A 26,704-nucleotide genomic window follows, 5' to 3' on the forward strand; every position below is an offset into this window, starting at 1 on the left:
TGCTTCAGAGAAAAGAGCAAACAGTAATACAGGGAGAGTGAAAAGAATCATCTGATTTCAAAGTGCCTTAACTCATCCTGTTAGAAAGCCTTTTAAAAAAATTAATTATTATTTTATGTTTTATCATCATAAAATTCACAAACCAGCTCCATAAATGTAGAACAGGAGGCATCCTGCACAGACGTGACTCCCATCAAAAACCAACAGTGTCAAACTGACACCAGTGGGCTGCTCTGCTCTCTTTCCCGCTGAGGCCATTTTTACAATCTTTACCATGAAATTTACAAACAAATATCTATAAAAGACCCAACTTTTTACTCAATCTTTTCAGCTATTTTTTCAGGTTTTTCATCAAAGATGGAGAGGAGGAGGAGAAGGAGAAAGCTGCCGAGCTGCAGATCAATCATTACTGAATTAAACAGCAGCTGTGCAGGGCGCGGACGGCTGAGGCTCGAACTGAGAGATGACAGCGAAACTCTGCAGAGAAGTGAAGCCTCCACAGTGAGGACACATTAAAGCTGCAGAGCAGGCCGGACTAAATCTGAAATGATCCATCTGCTGCCTGCAAGACTTTAACTTAGATCGTCTTCTTCCTCTTACAGCGGTCTGATCCTCTCGCTTCTCCTCCATTTCCATTAGCAGTAATGAGGGAAAGGTTTGGACCCAAACAGTTAAAAGATGCCGGTCTCACATATGGAAACCAGGCACTGTAGGTCAGTGAGTGAGTCTGTTTTACCTTCTTCATCTCCTCGATGATCTCGTCCTTCCTCTTGTCTTTGGGGATGGAGCCAATGAAGAGGCGGCAGTTGTCCAGACTCACACACACGCCGATGAACTTCCCCGGGCGCACCTCGTAGTTGTCCAGCATCTGGATGGCTCTCTGAGCTGCTTCTCTGGAGCACAGAAACACTCTTTTTTAAGCTCCTTGCACAGATTTCACTTCACTGGACTGCTTAACTACTTTTGCCAATTAAAAACAAAAAAAAATGAACATATACTCAGCGTGACGTGACTCAAAATGCCTGTGTACTACACATATAAACATGGTTGGGCCCCATACAGTAACGTTATCTGCGTCCACCTGAAAAACAAACGCAAGAGTCAAAGAAAACTGAGGAAGATGAGCGACCTGTCGGTGTACATGACGAAGGCATAGCCACGGTTCTCCCCGCTGAACTCCATCATCAGTCTGAACTCGTAGATCCTCCCGGCTTTCTCGAACAGCGGCACCAGGTCGTCCTCGTACATGTCTCTGGGAATCTTCCCCACGAACACCTCGCAACCCCGCGGGGGGGCGGGACCCTCCCAGCCTGCACCACAGACACAGTCAGCTGATCAAAGCCTTCATATTCATAAACATTTCTGTGACTTATTTGATCAGATTAGGAGGTATTTCTGGGATTTCTACTGACCTATTCTTCATTTTTTCTTCATTTTTGGTTGACGACTTTTTAATTAGGAACTTAATTAAAATAAATTATTATTATTAAAATATGTGGATTGGAGCAGATGCTGCTGCAGGTATTTTTGAAAGCTGTGCAGATTACAGCAAATCTGATAAACTGAAAGCAGCATAAATTTAAAAAATAAATGCATGACTTACAAATAAAAAAGTTTATGTAACAAAATCATATCAATTATTTTTTATTTTAATAACTGAAATAATTTGAAACATTTAAATGAAATGCAATAAAAGGTGGTAAAACTAGAACAATGTAAGAAATAGGGCTGGGCGATATGGCCTAAAATCCATATCACGGTATAATTTGAAGCATGTGCCGTAACGATATGTATCGCGATATATTCTTTTCTTCTGTATAACGTATTTTACACACTATAAGGCACACTTAAAATCCTTTAATTTTCTCAAAAATCGACAGGGTGCCTTATGTATGAATTCTGGTTGTGCTTACTGACCTCGAACCGATTTTATGTGGTACACAGCGCTAAAAAATCTGTCAAAAAATGTTTGACTTTGTACGACTTTGGTAAGCTACGAAGCCCCACCACTTGATGGATTGCCGGAGCATTACGGCTGCCGTAGTCAGGAGCCTTGCGGAGTAATCTGGGTCCAAAACTCCGTGCGCTTCAGGTCCCAAAGTCAAATAAACACTGCGAATATTAATATAGTGCAACAACATGGGAATAGAGCAGCTGCGAGAGAATTCAGCATTAATGAATCAATGCTATTTGCTATTACTGTCGCCCGGCATAATTTGCAGATGATGTTGTTTGCAGCTGCTGCAATGCTTTCGACCAAAACAGGCGCAGCTTGATGACGCCATCAACAGGCGCTATCGCGGTACAGCGGTATAGTCAAAATCCCTACCATTGGCCAAATTTATATCGTTTCTACCGTATACCCCTAGAAAGAAATATTAAAAAAAAATAATTTTACCAAACATACATTGAAAAGGAATAAAATTTAATTAGCAAAAATAAATATACTAAAGTTAAAAGTTAAATACGGTATATTAAAATCAGTAAAAAAAAAAGTGTCAAAATAAAAGTTAGAACATATAAACAATAATTTATCATTGAATTGATTTTTTAATAAATTTTAATTTAATTCATATATAATAAAACTAAAGAAAATGAAATGTGCAAAAATACATTATTTAAAACTAATTAAAGGAAAATGAATGTATGAAAGACTTATTTATCTGTAAGTTTGAATGAAATGCAATAAAGAAGAATATCATAAGTTATAAAACAAGAGCAAATAATTAAAATTAGTGAATTAAAATGGAGGAGTTCAAGTATCTCGGGGTCTTGTTCGCGAGTGATGGGAGAAGGGAGCCGGAGATCGACAGACGGATTGGTGCTGCGGCTGCAGTGATGCGGACGCTGCACCGGTCCGTCGTGGTGAAGAGGGAGCTGAGTGTAAAAGCGAAGCTCTCAATTTACCGGTCGATCTACGTCCCTACCCTCACCTATGGCTACGAGCTGTGGGTAGTGACCGAAAGAACGAGATCGCGGATACAAGCGGCAGAAATGAGCTTCCTCCGAAGGGTGGCTGGCCTCTCCCTTAGAGATAGGGTGAGAGGTTCGGCCATCCGGGAGGGGCTCAGAGTAGAGCCGCTGCTCCTCCACATCGAAAGGAGCCAGTTGAGGTGGTTCGGGCATCTGACAAGGATGCCTCCTGGGCGCCTCCTGGGTGAGGTGTTCGGCATGTCCCACCGGGAGGAGGCCCAGGGCAGACCCAGGACACGCTGGAGAGATTATATCTCTCGGCTGGCCTGGGAACGCCTTGGTGTTCCCCCGGATAAGCTGGAGGAGGTGGCTGGGGAGAGGGAGGTCTGGGCTTCTCTGCTTAGGCTGCTGCCCCCGCGACCCGGCCTCGGATAAAGCGGATGAAGATGGATGGATGGAATTAAAATAAACCTTATGCAATAATAAAAATAAAATAGTCTAAATGAAAACAAAGCCCACAGTTTGGACCAGAGAGTATCCTCTCATTCTGCTGCCTGCTGTCCACAGGGCGTGGCTACCACATGATCTAACCAGGTAAACAGGGAGCCACCTTGTTACCTACCTCTCTCGTAGACAGCTCATATACATCCGTTTTGACACAACTAGGACTCCACAGCTACCCTGGGGCTGTTGTTTGTTTGTTTTACATGAGTCCCAGGTTGACATACCTGGCGGTGGACCTCCGTACTTCCTCTGCCCGTTCTCCTGCACCATGTTGTAGCCCGTCTTGTCGATCAGGGACAGCAGAGCCATCTCTTTAGCACAGATCACCTTTAGGTCCTCCTCCATTACCAGCGGCCTCGCCTCCTCACCCGAGTCCGTGTTCACGTCTTCCTCCCTGAGATCCTCTGTCCAACAAAAAGAGACTGCAACACTCATAAATAGAACCCGAGGATGATGTGAACTTTTAGTGTCTTATAATTTACTTTACTCTGTTGAAAATATTATATCTGTGCTTTTTGCCTGTTTTGTAAGTCACCGTCTTTTGTATATAACCAAAGGCCACTATAAAAGCTAAATTAGCTTTTATTTTCTTTTGTAGTTTATTTTTCACACTTTCAAGAGTTCACTTCACATCTTAACGCCAAACAGCAACATTTAACACTAATATTATGTTTCTAACCTGCTCATGTGTAGCTAACTTTATTCGTTTAAAGCTTAAAAGCCAAAGTTCCGCTGCTAACTCAGCTAGCCGTCATGCTAGCAGCTCCGTTATATAACTTAAACTTTCTTGTCTTCCGACCGTTTCTCAAAGCATGAAACCATGATAATGAAACTTTATTTTGGGCCGGATAAAATCCTACCGCTTCTTTCCAGCGCCATTTCCTGTCAGAGTGAAATAAAACCCTGCACTTCCCGGACGATGCTGCGCTCTTCATCAACGATTCACCGAGAAAAGAGGGCGGGGCCGCCGGGCCAAACTAACTCCTGTGAGTGACATAAAGCTGGCCTCCCGTCAGCCAATCACAACTAAAGTAACTAACTAACTAAATAAATAAATAAAATATTAAAGCATGACCCTGAACTTTGGAAATTGTAAAAAATAAATAAATAAACAAATAAATAATAATAATAATAATACTAGTAATTAATATACCCCTCCAAAAAATCTAAATGTGTTTTTAACTCGATTAAAAAAACATACTAAACAAATAAACCATAACACCAATGAAACGAAATAGGAGCAATAAAAAAATAACAAAATACATAATAAAATGTAAATGAAGCATGTGTAAAATAATTTTGGAATAAAGTTTAATAAAAAAAAATCATAATAAAATGACACAAAACCATATAGTAATCATGTTATGTTAAAAAATGTTGCTTTTTAATGGATCAACTAAAATTGTGGTTAAAGCTTAGATTAGACTTGAAGTAACCTGAAATTGTCCACTGAATTAAAATTAAAAGTTTATTTAATATAAGATGTTAACATACAAGAAATAAGGCAAACCTTTTTTTTTCTTGTTCTCCTCGACTCCAAACATGTTTTTCTCTTGTTGATGACACAGATTAAAAGTCGGTAAAAACGCAGGACTTAACCTTTATTGAACTTTAAATATTTTATTGAATTTTCCTTTTTAAATGTTTTGTTGTTCAGGGGACAAATTTCTTCAAGTTCAAATGGCCAGTTTTTCTTCATGAGGCCATCCAGATGAGGAAGGGCAGTATAACAGCCAGTAGGGCAGAGCACAGACTCACAGCCTGCAGGTAAAGCACCAAAGACACTGCCAAGACTGCTGCTGCCTTGGCAACACGCCGACTCAGTAGCAGCTTCCTCATCGTCTTACAGAACTGATAAGGAGAAGAAGAAAGGCAATAATGTAAAACCATCTATGATAGTGATGTTAAATTAAAACCCTTTATTTTATTAAAGTGCTACCTGGCATTTTGCCAGTGTTATACAGTCACAAGCCTAACTTTAGACACACCTGTTTAACTGCACTTTCACAAAAATATCTAATCAGCCAATCACATGGCAGCAGCTGAGTGCATTTATGGTCATGATCGACCTGCTGAGCATCCAAATGAGGAAGAAAGATGATTTAAGTGACTTTGAATGTTGTTGTTGAGTGTTTCAGAAACTGGTGATCTGCTGGGATTTTCTCACATAACCATTTCTAAGGTTTGCAGAGAATAGACTGAAAAAGAGAAAATATCCAGTGATATTTTTTTTTTCACTCCGGGGGAAAATGCCTGGTTGATGTCAGAGGTCAGAGAATGTCTGGTTTGACTGATAGCAAAGCAACAGTAACTCAAATAACCACTCGATGCAACCAAGGTATGCAGAAGACCAACAGCAGCAGATAACCGCAGGAGGGGTATCACTCCTGTCAGCTAAGAACAGAAAAATAAACCTACAGTTTGCACAGGATCTCCAACATTGGACAATAGAAGATTGGAAAAATGCTTCCTGGTCTGATGAATCTCCATTTCTGCTGCAGCATGCAGATAGTAGAGTCAGAATTTGCTGTAAACAGCATGAATCCATCCTGCCTTGTAACAACAATTCAGGCTGCTGCTCGTGGTGTAATGATGAAGAAAATATTTTCTTGGTATACTTTAGTACCAACTGAGGATTTTTTAAACCCACAGCCCACCTGAGTATTGCTGCCGACCATGTCCATCCCATCTTTCTGATGAATAGTTGCCCCTAACATGCCACAAAGCTCAAATCATCTCAAACTGGTTTCTTGAACATGATGATGAGTTCGCTGAAATGAAATAGCCTCAACAGTGACCGGATCTATTTGGGACCTGTGGGAAGTAGTAGAACTGCTCATCATGGATACCCAGCTGACAAATGTGCAGCAACTGTGTGATGACATCATGTCAATATGGACCCGAACCTCAGAGGAATATTTCCAGCACCTTATTTAATCTGGACCACTAAGAATTAAGATGGCTCTGAAGGCAAAAAGGAGGCCCAACCCAGTACTAGCAAGGTATACCTAATAAATTGGCCAGTGAGTGTGTGTGTGTGTTCTTTTGGACTGCAGTGCAGAGTTTAAAATCAGCACTGTGTTTCCACTAGATGGAGTAGTTGCACAGTAATCTGGTTTTCATGGCTTTACATTTGTAGACAATCACTTCTGAAACAAGTGAAAACCGTCCACAACACATGCTTCTGTGCTTGTTTATCAGCTGACTGATAAATTGTCTAATCTTAAAGGTACTGACATGCTACCATGCAGCTGTCTTTAATGACGACTTTCACTTTTTTTACATTTCTTTTATACAAACGACGTCCTTTAAGCCGCTTTGGTCTTTTTAAATTTCACTGTAATTGCCACACTCGTCTTCCTCCGGTCCATGCACTGCAGCACAAGCATCTTTGTTTACTGCCTTCTTTCATGATTAGGGTACATGCTTTTAATCGCACGCTGCAATCAGACGGCCTCGGAACAATGCTGCAACAACAAAAGAGCTTTCACTCAGGGCCTGTTGCTGCAACAGGGGGGCTTAACCCTATTAAAGAGGCAGGCTGGTCTGATCTGTGGTCAGTGTTAATCTGCAGCAGGAAACAACTGCTTTGCAGCTGAAGTGTAGGAAAGAAGCGTGATCTGATGTGTGTTCAGTGTTGGAGGAGCTGTTTGCTGTTCTTTCAGAGATTCTGAGCCTTCAGGTCAAAGTTTGGGTGACAAGTTTTTACATGAGGATAGATTGTGAATGCATTTAAAACCGACAAGTTTTAAATGCATTCACTGATATGCTGTCGAGTGGCGCCCCCTAGTGAGGAATGTCACTCACTGGTATTGCAGACTGAAACTGATTGAAAGCAGTGGGTTAGGGATCTGTCTGCTTTTATAAAGTGCAATTATTTGCTGACCAGGATGATGCAGGTAATCCAAATTGTGGGGGGAGACGGGTTTCCCCCTACAGGGCATCTGTGCAATTGCCTTGCCATTAGAAAAGATCCCCAAGACATTAAAGATGTTGCTGAACATCTGGGTGACCAGATGGTTGCTAAATATGACGAAATTCAATGAAATCGCTAATTTCCCCTGATCAAAGGAGGTTCCTGTCCTGTTCTTGCTTTACTGTGACTGAGCTGTTAATGACAGTCAGTTACTTTCACAGTTTAAACATCATGAGCGCTTCAACTGCTATTTCAGCAGCTTCATTTCTTAATTCCATTTTTCATTTCCCAAGTCAGGAGCAAGATTTGAACCCATGCCACCCACTGATGAGTTGGACCTTGAATGTTGAATTTTGTGGCATTTACCCATCCAGAGAAGAACAAGTGGTGCCATTACAGCTGCTTTCAGTGCCTCCACATAAACTGAGGAGAACTACAACAGAAAGTTGAGCTTTCTATCAGCTATAAAAGACAAACTGACGACAGTCGTTCTAGCTGTGTAATTGATTTTAAAAAAAAAACGTGATTTTAAAATGCAATGATCTATTAATAAGAAAAAAACATTATCATCTCTAAGATCACCTGAAATGTCTGGAAGCTCATGACAGTGCCGTATCGGCAGTACATGACAAAGTGTTCACAGTTGTACCACAGCAGGCTGTAGGGCACTTCTCCCTGCAGCTTCTCTGCCCTTCTGGCCACCTCCTCCCCTTTCAGCACTGCATGGCTTAATACCTGCACACAGAAGAGAGCAGCCTGCGTGTTGAAGTATGTGTGGGCAAGATCCCAAACCCCAGGGTTTGTGGGTGTGTGTTTGAATGTTTGATAAAATGCTCAAGCACAGGAAGAAGTGTTTGTATGACTGGGTGAATAGGACTTGTAGTGATTTAACAGTGATTTAAGTGCTTGATTGTAGTAGGAAAAGTGCTTTCTATTCACAATTGTAGTAAAAAGGCACTTTATATTGGTAGAAAAGTGCTACATAAATACAAGAGTATTTACCATAACCCCACGTTGCCTGCAGCTGTTGCCACATCTATAATCCCTTCAGATTAACATTTATTTAGAAGGTTAATTCCCAGTTTGGTGGCCAGAAACATTTGAAAGGAAACACCGTGTTCTCTCTTTTTCTCAGTTTAAAGCTATAAGAGGTGTTGCTTCACAGGCAAGTGTTTCTCTTTTTACTCAATAATTAGGCTTAACCCAGGAGTGGCTTCATGTATATTAAGCCCACAGTCTAGCATAAAAATAGTATAAAAAGTCCTTAAATGTAACTTTATGGCATCTCAAACCAATAAAGTGCCTTTGGGTGTATTACTATTTAGATGAAGGACTTATCAATAATAGAATCATGTGTTAAGTACTTTAACTTCTTTAACATCTTATAACTAAAGTTTTAGGTTTGTTTTGTCCTGGTTTCACCTTGTCCATGGGGTTGACCCGTATGTCTGCTCCATAGGCAAAGTCCTCTACTGAGTCCACCCTCACACTGCCACACTGAAGACACAAGACACCAGTTAGATCTCATTTACAACTGATTCTTTACCTGCTGTCATTTGATATGAGAGAAAACGCTGTTGCACATTAAACCAGATGCTCAGCTGCTGCAGCACTTGGTGTACCTTAGCCAGTACTCCCAGTAGGAGTCTGGTATTGGAGACCATCTGTCTGATCCGATACTGGTCACTGGAGATGACGGGCATGATGTCTGGGATGAAATGAGCTACTCTGTGGAAAGGAAAGGAGTCAGGACAAATAAATGGAAAGTGTGAGACATCGGTGAGAAACGAAGGAAAAACGTTGGAATCAGCAACATTTTCACTTTTTTGAAACCTTTTGATAGCTTTGAACTGTTTCACTGATATTCTAGCTGTGTGTCACCCCTACCTGCCTCCGCCCAGGTAAATCCCAAAGTGTATGAACAGAGTCCTGGGAACCTCCAGCAGGTCTCCTCTGGTGAATATCATGTCATATTTACTCTTCCTCCTCTCCCCTCCATGACACTCCAGTTCCTCTTCATTCTCCTTCTCTTTCTTCTTCTCCGCCGATGGCTCGAGTCCCGAGGCTGAGATGAAAAGCAGACTGAGAAGCGGCAGGGGAAACATGTCGAGAGGAGACGAAGGGGAAAGTGGAGCTGTCTGCGGTGTGGTTTTGTTCTGCTGGTGGGTGGGGCAGAAAGGGGATTAGAAACTGCTGGGAACCTTTAAGAGCTTTTTTTGAGCAGGACACTCTAAAACTGAGTGAAAGCTCCATAGTTTCCATGGTTAGATGCATGTTTGTCTACCTGATATGATCTTCTGGCTCTTATCGTTTCTGGTGAAAAGGTTCATAATGTATGAAAATGAGCTAAAACACAGGCTTTCTATTTCGGTCATGCATGGACACGAAAATTTGTGCCAAATTTGAGGAAATGCCTGCAAGGCATTCAAGAAATCTGATATATTTACCTGAATAGGGTGCAACGCATCACCTGTAACTAACATTAGCTTGGTTTTTATACTACAATCACATTTTACATTGTTGACGTTGATCTCTAACATTTTACAGTCTTAAAATGTTGTTAAGATCGTGTGACCAAGATCCTTGCCTTGGTCAGAAATAAACTTTTAAAATCTTAATGCAGAATCTTAAATTTGATTTGAAACATTAGAATCTCACCATCTGTCAGATAATATAAGCTGCAGCCAGTTTCCATGTACTTGTAGTTTCCACATGTCACCAACAGAGGGAGGTAACAGTGTACCAATCCACAGAAGACTACGTTTATAATTAGAAACATGAGAAGCATTGTATGAAGCTTTAAAAGTTGGTACGATTCTAACAAGCTTGAAAGTGGATATTTGGTTTGACCACCTTTATTCTTCAAACGGCCTGAACGCTTTCTTGTAATGTCTTTAAGTAGTCTTCAGGAATAGTACTCCAGACTTCTTGAAGGACATTCAAAGCTCTTCTTTGGATGGAGGCTGCCTTTCGTTCTGTTCTCTGTCTGAAAAATGAAGCCAATCAGATGCTTTCCAGATGGTATTGCACGGTGGATCATACATTTTTATGTTGGACGTTACTTTTCTGCATTCATCATTTCATCAAGATCTCCAACGGCACTGAAATGCAGCCCCAAACGTGTCAATGTTAAATCTCTTCACTTTGTCAGGTTTTCACATTTGATTGGTAAAAATCATTTACAAGACTTTAAAATTCTAACAAAAGGAAAGTAGTTTTTCAAATTTTCACATCCTTGACTGACAGAAGAAACTCGGAGACTCCAACAAGGGTGGAATTGGTGACGTGGTTATGTGGTTGATAAGGAATAAAAGATATCTGTTTGCTTCCATTTCCTTTATTTACATATAAAACACAGCACATTGTTACAAAGAGGTAAAAAATAATTCTGTACAAAAGCTTGTGACTGTTAAGAAACAATCAGGTCATGTAGACTATCTACAGACATTTACACATGAGCTTCACCTGGTTACAGTACTAAAAGGAACATTCAAACAAAGGGAAATTAAACGACTGACTTTAGTGTTTCATGTCTTTTAAGACGGTCAAGATAGAAAGCAGAATTAATTTTTTTTCAAGTCAATAAACCCTTCAGAACCGTATGTATGGCCTCAACAGAAAAATAAATAAGTCATCTTTGGTTCCTTTACCAGCACAACCTTTCACCTTGAGACATCATTAGTCAACCAAATCTTGTTGGAGGCACAACATTTTTGAGTTTTGGTGAATTTTGAGCCTGTTGCTAACTCTGTTAACTTCCCATCTCCATTTTTTCCTTTTTTTTTTTTTTTTTTTTTTAAAAAGGAATGAACTGAAAAAATAACAAGCAAATCACTTTCTGTGCAGCAGAAAAAAGCTAACAGATGGTGAAGTACAATTTTAAAAAGTTTTTTGAAAAGTTAAAATGTTTGCAGAAGACTACGTCCATAGTGTTGGTCTTCCAATATGGCGGCTCAGTGAGCTCTGAACCAGCGGTAAGGATTGAACGCTGACAGTAAGTGCAGCTCCAGGCGGCTCCTAGCTCGCCATCCACAGGGTGAAGGGGATGAGGAAGGCTGGCAGGGCGGTGCTGACGGATATTCCCATATAAGCCATGGAAAGGAGCCCTAGCAGTGCCGTCAGCATGGCGTTTCGCTGGTCCCGGATCAGCAACTTCAGCCACTCGCAAAACTGGAGAGAGAGGAGGAAAACGGGCACAAAATTAATTATGATCATATGAATAGAGCAGCTGAAGAGCTTTAAATGTGATGAGAAAATATAAACTCAGGATTAATTTTATTTCTCAGTGAACAAAGAGGAAAAAACCCAAATTAAATCAATGTGACACAGTTTTTAAAACCAGGGCAACTCCCCAAAACACTCAGCAGTTTTCCAAGGTGTAAAGCATGTAGGTTGGTTAGTCTTTAGGCCTTATTTTTTTTAAATTTACACCCAATGAGTCGCTTAATACACAGACAAAACTATTAGACACAGAATAAATTCACTCTATTCTCTTCCCCAAAGACTAACCAAAAAGCTCAAATCAAAGAGCTTTTTATGGTGGATACAAATGAAGCAAAGCCCCAGTCTTAAGACTTTCTCTAAGCCGACCTCTTGTAGCAGAATAACAGCCATAATTGACCTGATGTTTATTTTAGTGAGGGGCCCTAAGAGGTCCTTTTAAGAGCTTCTGTTGGCCCCTAGCCCCCCCTGTAATGAACCTGTAGAGGCAGACTCTGAGGCTGCAGACAGGTCTGATGTTTAGGTTAGAGATTACAGGAAGTGAAACTCGATCAGGGGAAAGTTTCTCTGCTGCAAGAGAGAAGCCACAGCCTGTTCTTCATTCCTGCTGCGTTTAGCTTCAGTTTCATTATAAGATAGGATAATATTGCATATACAGCAAGAATTTTCATTTTGTATGTGTGTGCAGTAATTGATATATACATATATTTTTTTAATGTAAAAGAAAATAAACTTTCAAATGTATTTTTTCCTTTGTTTCTTTTAGCTGAGGCAGAGCTTCCTACCACTAGAGGTCTCCCTTCTGCAGATCTGTGCAAGACAGCGCCCCCTGTGATGTTAACTGGTTTGGCATTTGTTTTACATGTAGGTCAAGTGTATTAGGCCCCTGTTCCACAGGCCTACAGACTTCATGCCAACCACTGGTTGCTAGGGAAATTGTGTATATACTTTAACGGGTTGGTGGAGTGAAAGTGGTCATAAAGATGTATTTGATGGTGCACTAAAAACATCCTCGCAATTGATTTGGTCGCTAACTGATAGCTGCGGTCGCTTGTAGTTTGTGTGAAAGATGTCAAGTTGCTATGACTCGCCAAGCAGTAGTGACACTGTGATAACGCAAACTGTAAATCAGGAATCATTGACCTTCAAAGTAAGAGCTGCCTTTTTTTAAATGTGTGTGGATTTTAGCAGTAAGCCACAACTTTTACTGTGAGGGCGAATGTTCTGTTTTTTGAGTCGCACTTTTTTAAAGATTCACTAAAGCTCAAAGTGTAAAATCTGAATGTTTGTAGACAGCTCGCTGTATTTAACATTAACTATTGGTAACCTTCCTCTAATGACCAATGCAATCACAAGGAAGTTGTTGGTGCAGCGCCCTTCAGCAACCTAGGGACTGTTTCACTGTGGGGTCTTTACCTTAGAATATAAAGCACCTTGAGTAAACTGTTAGCTAAAAATAGCTTTGGTGCTCAAATAATAATAAATGATTTTGCTGAGTGTTAAATACTCAATATATTAATTATCTGTCAGGGTTTTTTTTACTTTTTTTGTGCTTTTATGTCAAATGTAATAAACATTTCACTTAGAACTTTTTACTTTGAACTTCAGATGTTCAGAGGAACTGGTGAAAATGGTGTAACATGCTATTAATCTGTTTTCTCATTAGCATTTCTTATTAGCACGGAGCATAAAGTAAAGCTGAAGCTGACGGGAGTGTCTCTAGTTTTTCAGATATTTGGACAAAATCCAAAAGGACGGCGCCAATCTGAACCCAAACAGCCTCAAACAGAGTTGCTTCTGTGATGCCTAACCACAATCTGAATTAACCACAGAGAGGTTAGCTTTCTGATGTGCAGGAGCCTCTGCTGCATCATCATCATCATCATCATCATCATCATCATCAGAGCGTACCAGCCCAGACTCTGCTGCTGCCTTTTGGTTTCTGGCAGGCGACTCTGGTCTGAATGCAGCTCTTGTTCTCAGGACTTTTCCAAGAAGTGACCCAGATTTTCCTTTTCTGCTCAGAAGCAGCTTCAAATTCACTTGGAAACAGAGGCCGAGGGCTCTAAATGTTGTTTTTAATGTCTGAAAATGAAGACTTAAAGCTCATGAATAAATCAGTGCGGTGAACAGAGTTAGCTGTACAAAGAGAACAGCGACTTTCTGGTTTTTACGGTGTGTTTCCTTTTTTAGCTCCCCCCCCACTTTGGATGTGTCTTTATCCGTGATTATTGCTATTATGGCTTCTTTCCACTCCTCTATCCTACCTCTGTGGAACTTTTAAAGTTCTGTGGACGGGAAATAAAAAGAGAAGACCTGCAGAGCAGCCGGTAAACAGATGCAGCCAGACTAGAGCATGGCAGAACACAGCGAACTGGTTCTATAGCAATAATAATAACTAACCACTGACTGTATTTGTGAACCTAAGCTGCAAACGATGCTGTGATCCTGTTTGCTGTGGTTCTTTTTATTTTTATGCCACTTAAGTGATTAAAGCTGCTATATTAAAGTAATGTGATTGCATTTAATCAATAATAATAATGTCATGCAGGTGACTATTTACTTTCAATGTGTTTCACTGTGAAAACTGTTGTAATATTACTTCTCAATCACTCTAAACAGATGTCAAACATGCGGTTCGTGGTCTAGAACCAGCCTGGCACAGGGTCCAATGTGGCCCAGTGAATGGCTTTGAAAAGATGTAAAAACTGAAAAGGATGAGGGCATAAATCTTGTTCTATTTCCTCGTTAAAAATGTTTAATGACACAGAGTTTGGCTGTGAATGTCACCTGAGCCCGAGGTCTGAGTCAGTGTCACGTTTACTGCCAGCACCCATGGCCATCTGCACCAAACCGGGTAACAGATAAAGAGTTAATATTCAGATTTTTTGTGCCGCCACATTTAAAAATCCAGCCTCAAGTTCACAAACCATCTACACATTCAAAATCTAATGACTGCTGTAAAAGGAAAGGAAAACGGGGCTTTGTTTACAGCCTTTTAAACACGCTTGGATGCACCTCAAGATCACATTCGAATAAAACGTTAAGAAGAAATAAAGATTTGCAGCAGAACAAACTGTTTCTGCTTACCGTGAAAAAAGAAAAAAAAATCACCGTGAAGCATCAGTGCAGCGCTGTCAAAGTAAACGCTCTGATGTTGTGCCAAAAATTAAACTTAAACTGTCATAAATGACTTGTTGGCCTATAATCTGTTAAAATGTGTCAGACACATTTTAATGATTTATCAAATCATTTAATGATTTGAATGATACGGAGTCACTCTGAGTGTCAGTGACACCAAAAATGTTTTTCAAGAGCGATCTGGCAAAGAGGGGAGCAGAACTTACGGCAAATATAACTTTAAAGTTCTGTAAACAAACTTTAAGTGTCAAAAAGGCCAGTTTTTTATAACGGAAATACAACGACACATAAACAGAGCAGGTTCTCCTTCATAGATCCTGCTCACTGCGGTGGGTTTACCATCAGAAGGAGAGATATTAGACATAACACACCCCGCACCCACGCGGGTCGGTCTTATGCTCGGGCTCACCTTGTCGGTCTGCAGGCTCTGCGCGGTACCGTAGCGGCAGTAGGTGACGAAGTGCTCGCAGTTGTTCCATAGCAGGCTGTAGGTGACGGTGCCCACCAGCCGCTCCGCCCGCAGCGCCACCTCTTCCCCGGCCAGCGGGCTCTTGCGCACCGAGCGGTCCATGGCGTTCAGCAGGATCCCGGCGCCGTACGCGAAGTCCTCCACGGAGTCCACGCGCACGCTGGCGCGCTTCGCGATGACCCCGAGCAGCAGCCGCGTGTTGGTCACCATCTCTTGGATCTGGCGGCTGTCGGCGGTCAGCGCCGGGAGGATGTCCGGGATGAGGTGCGCCACCCGGTCGTCGCCCAGGTAGATGCCAAAGTGGGTGAAGAGAGTCCGGGGAACCTCCAGCAGGTCTCCCCGCTGGAACCGGTGAGAGGCTGAGTCCGGCTGCGGCGGTGAGTCCTCCCGGTCACAGCGCTTGGTGGTGGGCGGCGGCTCTGCGCACTCTACGCCCAGAGGAGGCAGCAGGCTGGAGAGCTTGATGTGCGCGAGGAGGAAGAGCTTCTCCAGGAGGAAGGTGAGCGTGTCCAGCATGGTGGGGCTGCAGTAAACCGGTCTGTGATCACTGATCTGCTTCTCTGTGGCCTCCTCTGGGCACAGCCACGAGTTTTCCTCCTCACTCTGGAGGGGAGGGGTCGTGACGTCATGACCGCAAAGAGAGGCTGCAAGTGAAACGCGGGTGTGGGACAGGGAGAGGGGGGAGAGAGGGGGGGCTCTCAGGGATCTGCAGAGCGGCTGGAATAGGTTTGTGAGTCAGGTATGAGGCCACGGCAGAAAAACAGAACTCTGCTCAAACCGCAGAGCGTCCACCTCCACACCAACCAAATGCAGAGTTCACAACTTTCTAGCACAGCAAAATGTGGCTCTCATACATTCATCACCACCACCTTCCTGGGAACTGTGCTGAGGTCGCAGCTTTCCCAAAGCCACCAAATGGCCTCACACACACACATTCACAGGGAGGCAGAGTGAACTGGCAGTGTGTGTCTGCAGAGCTGTGCTTGTGTGTGTGTGTGTGTGTGAGCTGCAGGCTGATTAGTAAATAAAGTCATTATTCTTGGTATCACATTAAACTCCTTGTTTACTTCCGAGCTTCCACCAAAAATCCCTACACCAGTTAAACTTGCTGAAAGGCATCGTAAAAGTTATCACCCCTCAGCTGGATTACGCTAACTTCCTGTATATTTGGAGATGGCTGCCAGATTTTTAATTGCTGCAAAAAAAAAAGATAAAATATAATAAAAATACAACCAATTAATATAAACGTCTGCAAACAGAAACATTATTAAAATAGAGGAAACAATGACGGTGTACTCAACACACTATATTAAATCCATGTAGATTTTCTGGGAGTGATTACGCACCTAAGCATGATTAGTCTCCATATAGTTCAGGCAGAGTCATATATTTTCCTTTTGTTTTTGCTCACAGCCACAGGAAGTCATTGGAGAAAAAAAAAATAGTTACATGGCGCTCCAGAGCAGCAGCCTTTAAAGCTGGGTCACCTTTGGTTATTAGAGGAAAGGACCTCAGTGAGTCAAACTATGGAGTTCATTTTGTGGCACTGATCCATGAATGGCTTCAAAATCAAATGAGCTTTGCATTTCACGGTTGATAAAATCAGCTTTTCTCTAGCAGCTGAGGTTTTTAAAGCGTTTACAATCGAGGACGAATTTGTCCAACTCATAAAGATGTGATAAACGCATGAATAAGTGTTTCTAAGAGATAACAATGGCTTTAACTTGGTGACGCCCTTCACAACACTGCAGATCTGCCTGTTAAAATTGCAGAACTATTCCCTAAAAAGTGTCTGACAGAAGCTGTTTTACCTGCACTGTCCTCACACGAGTTTAAGGTTAAAGTCTACGCCATGTCCAATGTCAGTGAATCGGACACTGTGGCTGCTTTGCATGTGTGAAAACAGATTTAATTACCAATGCTGAGAGCAGCAGTTGTAGTCAGGAGGACAGAAGCTGTTTTTCATCCACCTCTCATTTCTGTTATTCATTCTTCTCCTGCCTTTCTTCCTTCTATAAAGAGAAGAAGAGGATTGTGAGGGGATTAAGGGTAGATTATAGAAACACACACACATGGACACACTGAGCCTCCATCTCCCCTGCTGAGACAGCCTAACTGGTGCTGAAAGATTGTGGAGGGATGAGATTTGCCTGCTGAATGAGTGTTGATGTGATCCCTGCTGAGACGCTGCTAAAAGGTGAATGGAGATGAGTGACAGGCTGCTCAGCGGGTGTGTGGGTGTACCTGTAAATCTGTTCACATGGGGACCAGGAACCATTTCAGACCTTGTGAGGACATTTGTGCATGAAGGCATTTTCTGTGTTAAGTTGTTATTTTATTCTCATTTGTTAACTCGATGGATTTTTTAGTCTTTAGTTTCACTTTGATTATCTTCTTTCTGTAGTTATTTTGTGTCTGTTTGTGGTCGTTAAGAGTTGGTTTGCATCTCTGATACTGGTCATTGTCCCCGTCTCCTTTTGGTCGTTGTGAGTGTGATAGTTGTTTAGCACTTCTTTGTAAACATTTGCATCTTTTTCTCTCTTTCAGAGAACTCTATGTGACCTTTCCAAACCATTGTTATTAACGATGCCCTCAGCCATGACAGTGAAGATGAACTAAACAGTAATGACATATATGCTGTACAACACATCAGAGACTAGCATGTGTACTGACTATTGGAAAAAGGGTTAACTGTGATGAAGTTGCCAATGTCAGATACATGCTAGCTAACTGCACATGTTAGCTATACATTATTAATTTATGCAATTCCATGAAATCAATAAATCACGTGTTGAACATGATATTATCACTGTACATGGGTTAGCTGCAGAAGTGATTTGACAGGCTAAGCTAGCATTTCTAATCAGACCTGATTGTGTCAGTAATAACATTTGTACAGGCTCTGGAAAATAGCTTTTTTTGTGTTAGCAGGTACACTACTGTTAGGTAACCTTAGCCAAAAGAAACACAAATTTAATCCTACACTAGACAAATTTACATATTATGACAGCACAAGGGTTAGCAAGAAAAAGTCAAATAGAAGCCAAAACAATTGTACATGTAATTCTTACTATTTTTACTTCACAGTAAAAAAAAAAAGAGATTTTAATACATGAAAAAAGTTGCATAAGTGTTTCTGTGTCCACTTATGTTTTATTTAATTCATTTAGCTAATTATGTTTTGTGTCTCTTCTTTGTTGCTTTCATCTTTTGTGAGTGTTTTGATTTTGTCCCATTTTGAAGTAAGGCATCAGTTTACATCAGTTTGCATTTGTTGTGTGTCTGTTTTCTGTGAAGTCAGTTTTCGTCTGTTTGTGGTTCATTATTTTGTTTTCAGTCCTTTTATTGTTTCTGCAGTTGCGTGCATCTTCCTGTTTCTGTCAGCACGAGTAGTTCTGGGTCATTTTCTTTATATTTGTTGTTTTTCCGCAGCATTCTGTGTTACTTTGAAGCAGTCTGTTGGAGTGCATTTATCCTTTATTGCCTGATAGTGTTACAGCCAGAGCAGTTCCTGCTGTGAATTCGCCTGTCTGGATGTGTCCTGGCCGCTCTTTAGCCCTCCTAGCTGCCACTCTGAACATTTTGGAGGCCAGGTACAGGAGAGCTCCAGTATCAGAAAGCCTTTTCTTTGTAGCTTGTGAGCTGTGCATTTTGACTCTTGCTTCATGGAGAAGAAGGGATAATAAAAGCTTGATATTTTGATATATTTGTCCCTTTTTTTCCAACCCAGTGACCTTTTTGTTACTTCCACCACCTAACAATAGGCCTAAGAAATAGGCGACAGTGATATGAATAAATAATGAGATACTGTGAAATAAATTCAAATATGAAGGACGGTAGAACTATAAATCAAAATCAAAATCTGGTCCCCAGCTATAAATCCAAACCTCTCTGTCAAAAAAGATTCTTACCACAAACAAATACATGCACACATACACATGCGTTTGTGTGTGTCCCTCAGCATGGTGTTAATGCTCTCCAGCTGCTTTTAGGAGGAGATATGGGATAAACACAGCAGCTCATGTCAAACAAAACCTACATTAGCATCTTATTACAGGTGAAAGTACTCACACTGGGCGGAGATCCTAAAAACACAATCAGAAACAGCACCAGAACTTTTACAGCCTCCTCCATGTGTGTGAAAACAAATCATACTTTATAAATATTGGATTTCATAAAAAAGACATTTTAAACACAAGAAACATACCTTGACTTTTCAGAACCAGAGTGAGTCCTATTAAGTCAACGGATATTGAATGAGTCCTCCTTACAAGTAGTAAAATAACCATTTTATTTTAGCTATTATTATTTTATCATTAACGACCCAAAACAATGTCAAGTATTTCAGGGAAAACTATAAAAATAGGCTACAAGTATTTAGGTTATTATATACCCAGTGCACCAATAGAGACCACTGAAAAAGCGCAAAGGAAGAACTGGTTCTTGAAAAACTCGGTTAACATCAAATCTGGACCCAACGTCCAATGTTTTTGAAGAAAGCTGTTTTTTTGAGGCTAATTTGAATGTAATTTAATGTGTCTGTAGGGATGGCCCAAATTTTTGCATACTAACCTAATTTTGGGGCAATCCTTTTGTGGAGTCGTACTCTGGGAGTCACAGCTCCAAAATAAGACGTGAGAAAAATGGGAAAGCAAAGTGAGAAAAGCCCAACAGACACAAAGAGGGAAGAAAAATGACCGATGGGGAGCAATTCATCTCCTTTTATCAATCTTGACAGCACAACAGAGCGACTTTTACCCCACTGAAACAATCCCACTAGTTAGAGCACTGCAGGACATGCCATTAATTAAAAGGAGAGAAAGCTATCCAACTATAATGTCAGTACGCTTTATAAATGAAAGGTTATTCATCTTTGAATAGCTTGTTTGATTTTTAGACTAGCTCAGAAGTGATACATTAAGAAATTGTGGAGGCAAAGTATTATTAGCATTCGTACGTGAGAAGCCTTGTGATATAAAACATCAAAAAATGACAGTTTAGTTTAGTACCTTTGTAGTGTTAGCTTAAAAACTAAAGCTAACCTAAAACTCGGATAACTATGAAAAATAATCAAGCCTCAAAGCCGGTAATAACCAAATAGGATGTGTATCATGAACAGAGATTATTTAATTTCATATTTAAAGAGTATGAGCAAAATAAAAAGCTTGAGCTGTGCTTAGACTATCACACAAATATAGGGTTTATAGTAAACCCTAAATATAGGGCAAGTTTGCCTCAAGTATGCCTCTTGGGGCGGATGGGCAGCTGGCACATTGTAATCTGAAGTCTGCATGGTCACAGAAACTTGGCAGTCCTGCTTGTGTCCTTCTTGGGACCAAGCAGACACAAGTGGACTTGTAAATTCAAAGTATAATCAAGGCTTAACCAAGTTTTTTTTCTTAATAAAAACACTAATAACATTAGTGACCATAACTAGGACCTCTGGTTATGCTAACATAACCACAGACTGAAATGAGAGTAAAAGCGGGGCGGGGCGGGGGGGGAATGAACTAACTTGAAAACACAAAGGTCTCAACATGCATTTCTTCATCTCCCCGTTCTCACCAGCCACCATAGTCCCAGCTAGCATGTCAGAGCATGATGCTAAAGGACACCGTGCACATAACTGGGAGACACAGGAGAAATTTGATAAAGCTGCATTATAAAACACATTGGGATAACCACACATAGTTTTTCCAGCAGCACCAAACTTCTTTAATGCTCCAGTAGCTACCTGGTGGTCTGGTGAGCAGATTTCACCAAGAACTTGTTTGTGGGCTTCATTGTGTCAGAGAAACATCTCCCATCCTCCCAGGCAGAGTTGGAGGCACTCAATGTGTTGCTATACCTCGCTGTGCATCAGTCTGAGCAGGACAAAAGCGATGACGCCGTGACAAACGATTCAACAAACTGGTGACCTGCTGCTTTCACATTGATTAATGCACACACACACTTGTTCCCATGCTGTCTGCATGTTCTGAATGTTAATCACCATCCTTCATCCTCTGCTTGTCAGTCTGATGTTCAGCGTACACTGTAGAACAGAAAAGGAATTTAACAGCCTTCCAAAATCCAAGAAAATTGTTCTCTGATGTTCCACAAGGCTCCATTTCTGGACCTCTGCTTTTTCTTTCAAAGGAGTACAAGTATTTTTTTCTAGATTGAAGTAGTTATGCACTATATGGGTATATATCAGCAAATATAAATTGTATTTATTAAAAACTATTTACTAGTCTTCTCTTAATGTTTACTTACATATGTAGTCCCTTGCTTGTTTATCATTAAAATTTTAATGTTTATTTTTGATTGCAAGTCTTTACTTATTGTCTTTACTTATTATTACACCTATGTATGTTTATATACATACATACATATGTGCATATATCTATGTATGTGTGTTCTTTAATTGTAGAGAAGAAATCTGCTGTTCTTTAACAAAATGCAAAACTCATATTATAGGAAATATAAACAGCAAAACAGAAAAATTAAGTAAAATTAACTTTAAAAAAAAGAGCTATTTTTAATTTTTATACGTAACTCTGAGTATATATGAAGGGAACAGCTAACATAGCTTTCGTATAAATTCTTATAATCTTATCCACTTTTACTGAAACATGTTTATTTGCTTATAATCTTTTGTCACTTTCAAAATAAATATGTTTTGTTGAACTATCTGAGGCTGAAAAACTTTAATTTGGTATTTCTTTGGAGCATTTAATTGCATTTTTACTGTGCTCTCTTTTATAGTGTGGTAAACTATTCTGTTGTTATTGTGCTGCTACTTTATCGGGACACGTTCCTTGGCGGTTTCACTCCCTGCTGGTTTGGTTGTATTTTCATTCATCCCCACAGCAGAACAGTGGAGTCTCAGAAACATACCCAACAGCTTAAACCAAATTCGGGTTTTTTTTGTTTTTTTTTTGTGCAGCTCTTTTTTCCTGCATCTTGAATTCTATGATATATGCATAATATACTCGATATGCAAAATGACTGGAATCTCCTCTGGAGTCCTAGAACGTGCTTTTAAAACAAACGGCTGCTTTTAGGAACAAAGAAAGACATGTTTGAGATTTCTGTCTTGTTGCTGTCGACACCTTTCGCTGCTCGGCTTCCTGTCACAAAGACAACCTTGTTAACAAAACAGGCACACACACAAACGGCGCAAGCTGTAAGCAGAAGGTTTGATAATAAAAATATCTTTAATCTCTTTAGTATCTACAAAAATCACTTCTATACAGAATATTTTAAATAGAAAGCAGAAAGCCAAAGAGTTAAACATCTTCATCGAAAAATGTAAATAAGTCTTAACATACTGCTTATAATCTTCAGCCTATTTCAGATCTTTAATTACAAGAGTTTCATCATTTCAAAGTACTGGTAAGTTTCAAGTTTAAAGAAATGTTTCTAAAATGGACAAAAAGCAACAGTGTGCCCTATAAGTTGGATATTTAATGAAAAAGTTACGTGATTTTGATGAAATCTATGTAGTTGTATAACAGCACACATGGTTCCTCAGTAAGGCTTTATGATATCAGTTTGACTAAAGTGCATCCATTACGAATAAGGCAATGCTGGTAATTTGTACCAGAAAGAGAGAAAGTAAGAAAAAATCAGTGGTGAGAGGCAGTGGTTCAAATATAATAATACAGAGAAAAACTGTTAATAAGAAAAAAGCTACCATCGGAGTTTATGTTAAAAAGCTAATTCATAGACAAACATCAAATCACAAAGATCACCCACCAACTTTAACTGGGTTTTTTTTTCAGACTTTAAAAAGTCGGAGGCTGCTTCTGTTTCTTTAGGTTGATGTAAACCTGCTGAAATAAAGAAAAAAGGCCTCTGGTGTTCCACAAGGCTCAATTATTGGACGTATGTGTTTCGACTGGCACTCTAAAACGACTGGATAGCTAAATATGAAATATGGCACAGATAACAACAGCTGTCTAAATGAACAGGGGCCTTTACTCTCCAGAGACCATTGTTATTTATTATTGTTATTTATTACATTTTTGGTTCTCTTAAGTTATGCTACAATCCCTTGATTAGCAAAGAAATATCAAATATGTTGGGAAAAAGTCTTCATAGTTAAACTTCAAGATGTTTCTATAGATGCCCAAATTAAACCTTGAAGCAAAAATGTAGCCCTTATTTTAAAGGACACCATCACAGAACCTTCATTTTTGATAAATGAACAAGCAGTGATATAGTTAAATTATTAAAATAATCTGGACTCAAAACAGTCTTACTGTCAATCTATCCGAGTTGGTTAGGGTGGCACATACCACTACTGAAAATGACCAGGTGAAGTCAGGAGGTTGAAGAGGCTTTCCATCAGTCGCTCCAGGTTTGAACCAAAAACTAGCTGAGGAAGTCTATATTGACATAAAAGCGTGCAAATTGAGTAAACATGCCAGAAAATGAGCATCGATTGTTTGGAAATCTTTTCTGTGCATGCTCATAAATCTTAGAGTCCATGTGTTTTGGGGAGGTGGTGTTGTTCTACAATGATGAAGGGTTTCTCCACACGGTTACGACAAATGTTTCATGGGAAGCAATGTGGAGGGCAGATGTGAATCCAGAGTCTTGCTCCCTTCATCATTGAGATGTGAGCACATTTCCAGATTTACATGCAAAGTGGCGACACTTGCGGCTTGTAACTTCTTTCGGTTTGGGGGTTTTATGGGAAGCGCCATTTCAAGCTCTGACTTTGACACGACGCTCAGTCGTCCCTTAAATCCTGAAGAACGGCTGATTGATTTGAACTTTTCCCGTGTGACTTTGGCACAATTTATCCTCGTGCTGCTTTGCTTTCAATTCATGTCTGGAAGGATTTGTCTTGCTGTCATTTTTTATGGTTTTATTGTGCCCCAAACCCTTTGAATGCCCGTTTACAGGACAACTGTTTATTTATTGTTTTAGGCAGGCTCTCTAATGTGGCTCCTTCTCTGTGTTTGCGATCATTCAGTCATGAAAATACTTTGATTTGTTTTACATTTCTGACTGTAAACTCAAGCTCTCTAAAAAAAGAGGTCAAAGTTCAGGGAACAGGGGCTGCAGAATTTCCCTGGAAAACCAAAAAAAAAAGAAAAAAAAAAAGAAGTCACTTGACAAAGAAATGTGAGTATGAAGATTTTGTGGAAAGGGGGATATGATTCAGAGGTGGAGGATTTTATGAGATTCGAGCCCCGACGGAAGCTGCTGAGTGACTCCGACTCCAAATTCAGTCTGTTTGCAATTATGACTAAACCGGCTGGAAGGCAGAGAGTCAGTTTGGTGGAAGGAGACATGCATTCCTGCGGGGCGGCGAACATCGGAGGAGCCGGGTCACGCCAAGGTGAATGAGACGGGGAGAACCAGGCGTCGTGCCCGTCGAGTGTCTCCTCTGATAGCTCACAGAAAAGACTTTGTTTACCCTGCGAGGGAAACCCAAACCAGCTCTCCTTGTTCCCTGGGAGGTCAGAGGTCAGGGCAAGTCAAGATTATGAGGCTGATGCGAACAATCGGCCTCCAAACATTTTCCTGTATTGCCAACATCTGTGGGTCTGGGGTGAGAAACCTCTACCGTTTCACTATATCAGTCACTGGGTTCAAATCAAGTCCAATACAGCGTGATGACGCTTTCACAACGTTTGACCCACACATTTGCATCAAAGTGAAACGCAAGAAAAAAAAGAATTGTTGGCAGTTTAGCTGCCCTCCAGGTGATTCCACTCCGTTTTGTTGGGTTTTCCTCTTTGAACTTGAGATTCAAAATTAGTGCTGTCAGCGTTATTCTCGTTAAAATGACGTTAACGCCATAACTGCATTAATGCGGCAAATCTCCGTTAGCGAGCTAGCACGGATCGCCCCGTGCGTGGGGCTGCACGGCGTCAACACATTAGTGTGGTTAGCTCATTAACGCGTTCGCAAATTGCAAATCTAATGCTCTAAGAACTGACATACAAGTGGGCCTCAATTTAACAGGTCAGTATTATCAGTCGTTACGACTCAAAAATGTAATTCCTCTAACTGAAACCCCAGTTTAGCTCATAGCAACTGAGCAGGGGTGACTTTTTTTTTAATAAAATAAATAAATATTTAAATGAACTGTGTTGACTCAGGACTGTGTTGACTGTATATGGCTGCTGTGCAGTTAATTGTCCATATTGGCTAACAAGTCTGTTGTTTAGTTGTGGTGAATGAAATTTGAATATTTCATTAGCCTTTTAGCATTAATTAACAGGTTATGTGTTCTCTGTACAGCCTATGGATGAAGAGTGCTCGGTAAACTTGCTTGCGGTAACACTTCACTACCAATATTGACCCAAAACCAAAAACTTCACCCAAACCCAAAAACCAAAAACAACAACATGGCAGTCTTTAAATGTTAGCATTTAGTAACCGTTAGCTACCAGTTAATCTGCGTGAGGCGTAAGCCATCACTGGTGATGATCCCAACCATGAGATTGTATTTGGAAAAAGGAAACACTTTTTCAAGACACGAGGGAAAAATGTCAATGTTCTATTTGAATTTCAACATTATTCATTCTGACTGCACAGGGTTACAATCATCACCAATGATGACTTGGACTTCAGAGGATTAAGGCCCTGTGTAAACTTGTTTGGCTTAAATTTTATGGACGTGTGTCCAGCTGTTTTTACGGGGTGCTCTGGATGTTTCCTTCAGACGATCTAAATCTGTGCCAGATCTCATGCGGGTTGTCGAATCTCAAATCATCAAATGCATGTATATAAATTACAGATCCTGATTCTTTTTATGGTAAGAAAGGCTTTTACATTTCATGGTTTTTGAGTCATTCACATTCACACATTGCCTCAGATTTCAAAGTGTGAGAAAAAATGCTGGAAGATGATCAGTGGAGTATTTAAAAAAAATACTTGGTATATGAAACTACAACTGTCACAGCAATCATTTTATATCCCCAAACTTGGAACTGTAAAATTTTTAGGCCAATTAGAGATGGCTGAGCAGATGGCCCATGATGATTTGAGTTGTGGTGACCCACATGTTGTAAACATTGTGAAGACCTAAATCTAATTTATGTATAAAATGACCTTATGCTCTTCAGGTTTCAGATGTGGACGTGATCTGGATCTATAAATGCTCCCTTTGTGTTTCTCTTCAGGTAAAAAGTCTCACGTTCCTCGTGAACTCTCTTTTACATCTCGGTTTGCCTCCAGCTCTTTCTCTCTCCCTCTGTTTGACTCTCAGTCCACCAGAGACTTGAGGTCAGGCAGTCCTCTCAGCTTCAAGTCCAGCAGCATCTGACCGTAGGCTTTGCCCTGAGGAAAGACAGGAAATGTGAACGTGTGCGTGCTTCCACCTTGGAGTCGTTGAGCTTTACGGCTGTGCGAGGTGTTAAAAGAGTTTCTTTGATGTGCAGCAGAGAGAAAAAGAAACTTTACCAATGCCTCTGATAAACAATGAGGAGAAAAGAAAAAGCAGAAACGAGGGAGGAGAAAAGCTTTGATGACAAAGGACACGACCTTAATTATGACTAGAGGTTTTCCCACCTTTTAGAGGGCCTGGAGCTGCTCTG

General features: G+C 40.6%; 4 protein-coding genes across 6 annotated transcripts in view; all 4 read right to left on the reverse strand.

Moving 5' to 3' along the window:
- rbm46 (RNA binding motif protein 46) overlaps positions 1 to 4,393 on the reverse strand; it is a 41,089-nt gene extending 36,696 nt beyond the window's left edge. The window contains exons 1-4 of one of the 2 annotated variants that reach the window (XM_031747869.2): positions 4,278 to 4,393; positions 3,642 to 3,821; positions 1,130 to 1,310; positions 737 to 893 (exon numbers count right to left, since the gene is read on the reverse strand). In XM_031747869.2, the coding sequence (XP_031603729.1) occupies positions 737 to 893; positions 1,130 to 1,310; positions 3,642 to 3,821; positions 4,278 to 4,296 (537 nt within the window). In that variant the 5' untranslated portion in view covers positions 4,297 to 4,393. Of the gene's footprint in view, positions 1 to 736; positions 894 to 1,129; positions 1,311 to 3,641; positions 3,840 to 4,277 lie in introns of both variants that reach the window. The other variant, XM_039605294.1, reaches the window with a different exon arrangement.
- Positions 4,394 to 5,011: 618 nt separating this feature from the next.
- lratb.2 (lecithin retinol acyltransferase b, tandem duplicate 2) lies at positions 5,012 to 9,487 on the reverse strand. Its single transcript, XM_031747857.2, has 5 exons — positions 9,221 to 9,487; positions 8,956 to 9,061; positions 8,756 to 8,830; positions 7,916 to 8,068; positions 5,012 to 5,268 (listed from the first exon to the last, which is right to left on the reverse strand). Exons 1-5 carry the CDS (start codon positions 9,436 to 9,438, stop codon positions 5,113 to 5,115), a joined length of 708 nt encoding a protein of 235 aa, XP_031603717.1. The 5' UTR covers positions 9,439 to 9,487; the 3' UTR covers positions 5,012 to 5,112.
- Positions 9,478 to 26,704, reverse strand: part of lratb.1 (lecithin retinol acyltransferase b, tandem duplicate 1) — a 44,979-nt gene continuing 27,752 nt past the window's right edge. Inside the window, exons 20-21 of one of the 2 annotated variants that reach the window (XR_004199931.2) lie at positions 17,081 to 17,176; positions 9,478 to 9,492 (exon numbers count right to left, since the gene is read on the reverse strand). Coding sequence is in view for 1 of the 2 variants with exons in the window: in XM_031747903.2 (XP_031603763.1) it covers positions 26,373 to 26,447 (75 nt within the window). In the remaining variant the exon portion in view is untranslated. Of the gene's footprint in view, positions 9,493 to 17,080; positions 17,177 to 22,344; positions 26,448 to 26,704 lie in introns of those variants that run through there. The other variant, XM_031747903.2, reaches the window with a different exon arrangement.
- LOC116326574 (lecithin retinol acyltransferase-like) lies at positions 11,052 to 15,772 on the reverse strand. Its single transcript, XM_031747908.2, has 2 exons — positions 15,105 to 15,772; positions 11,052 to 11,503 (listed from the first exon to the last, which is right to left on the reverse strand). Exons 1-2 carry the CDS (start codon positions 15,678 to 15,680, stop codon positions 11,351 to 11,353), a joined length of 729 nt encoding a protein of 242 aa, XP_031603768.1. The 5' UTR covers positions 15,681 to 15,772; the 3' UTR covers positions 11,052 to 11,350.

This window comes from Oreochromis aureus, linkage group 3 (assembly GCF_013358895.1).
Source record: "Oreochromis aureus strain Israel breed Guangdong linkage group 3, ZZ_aureus, whole genome shotgun sequence".
Lineage (NCBI taxonomy): Eukaryota > Metazoa > Chordata > Actinopteri > Cichliformes > Cichlidae > Oreochromis > Oreochromis aureus.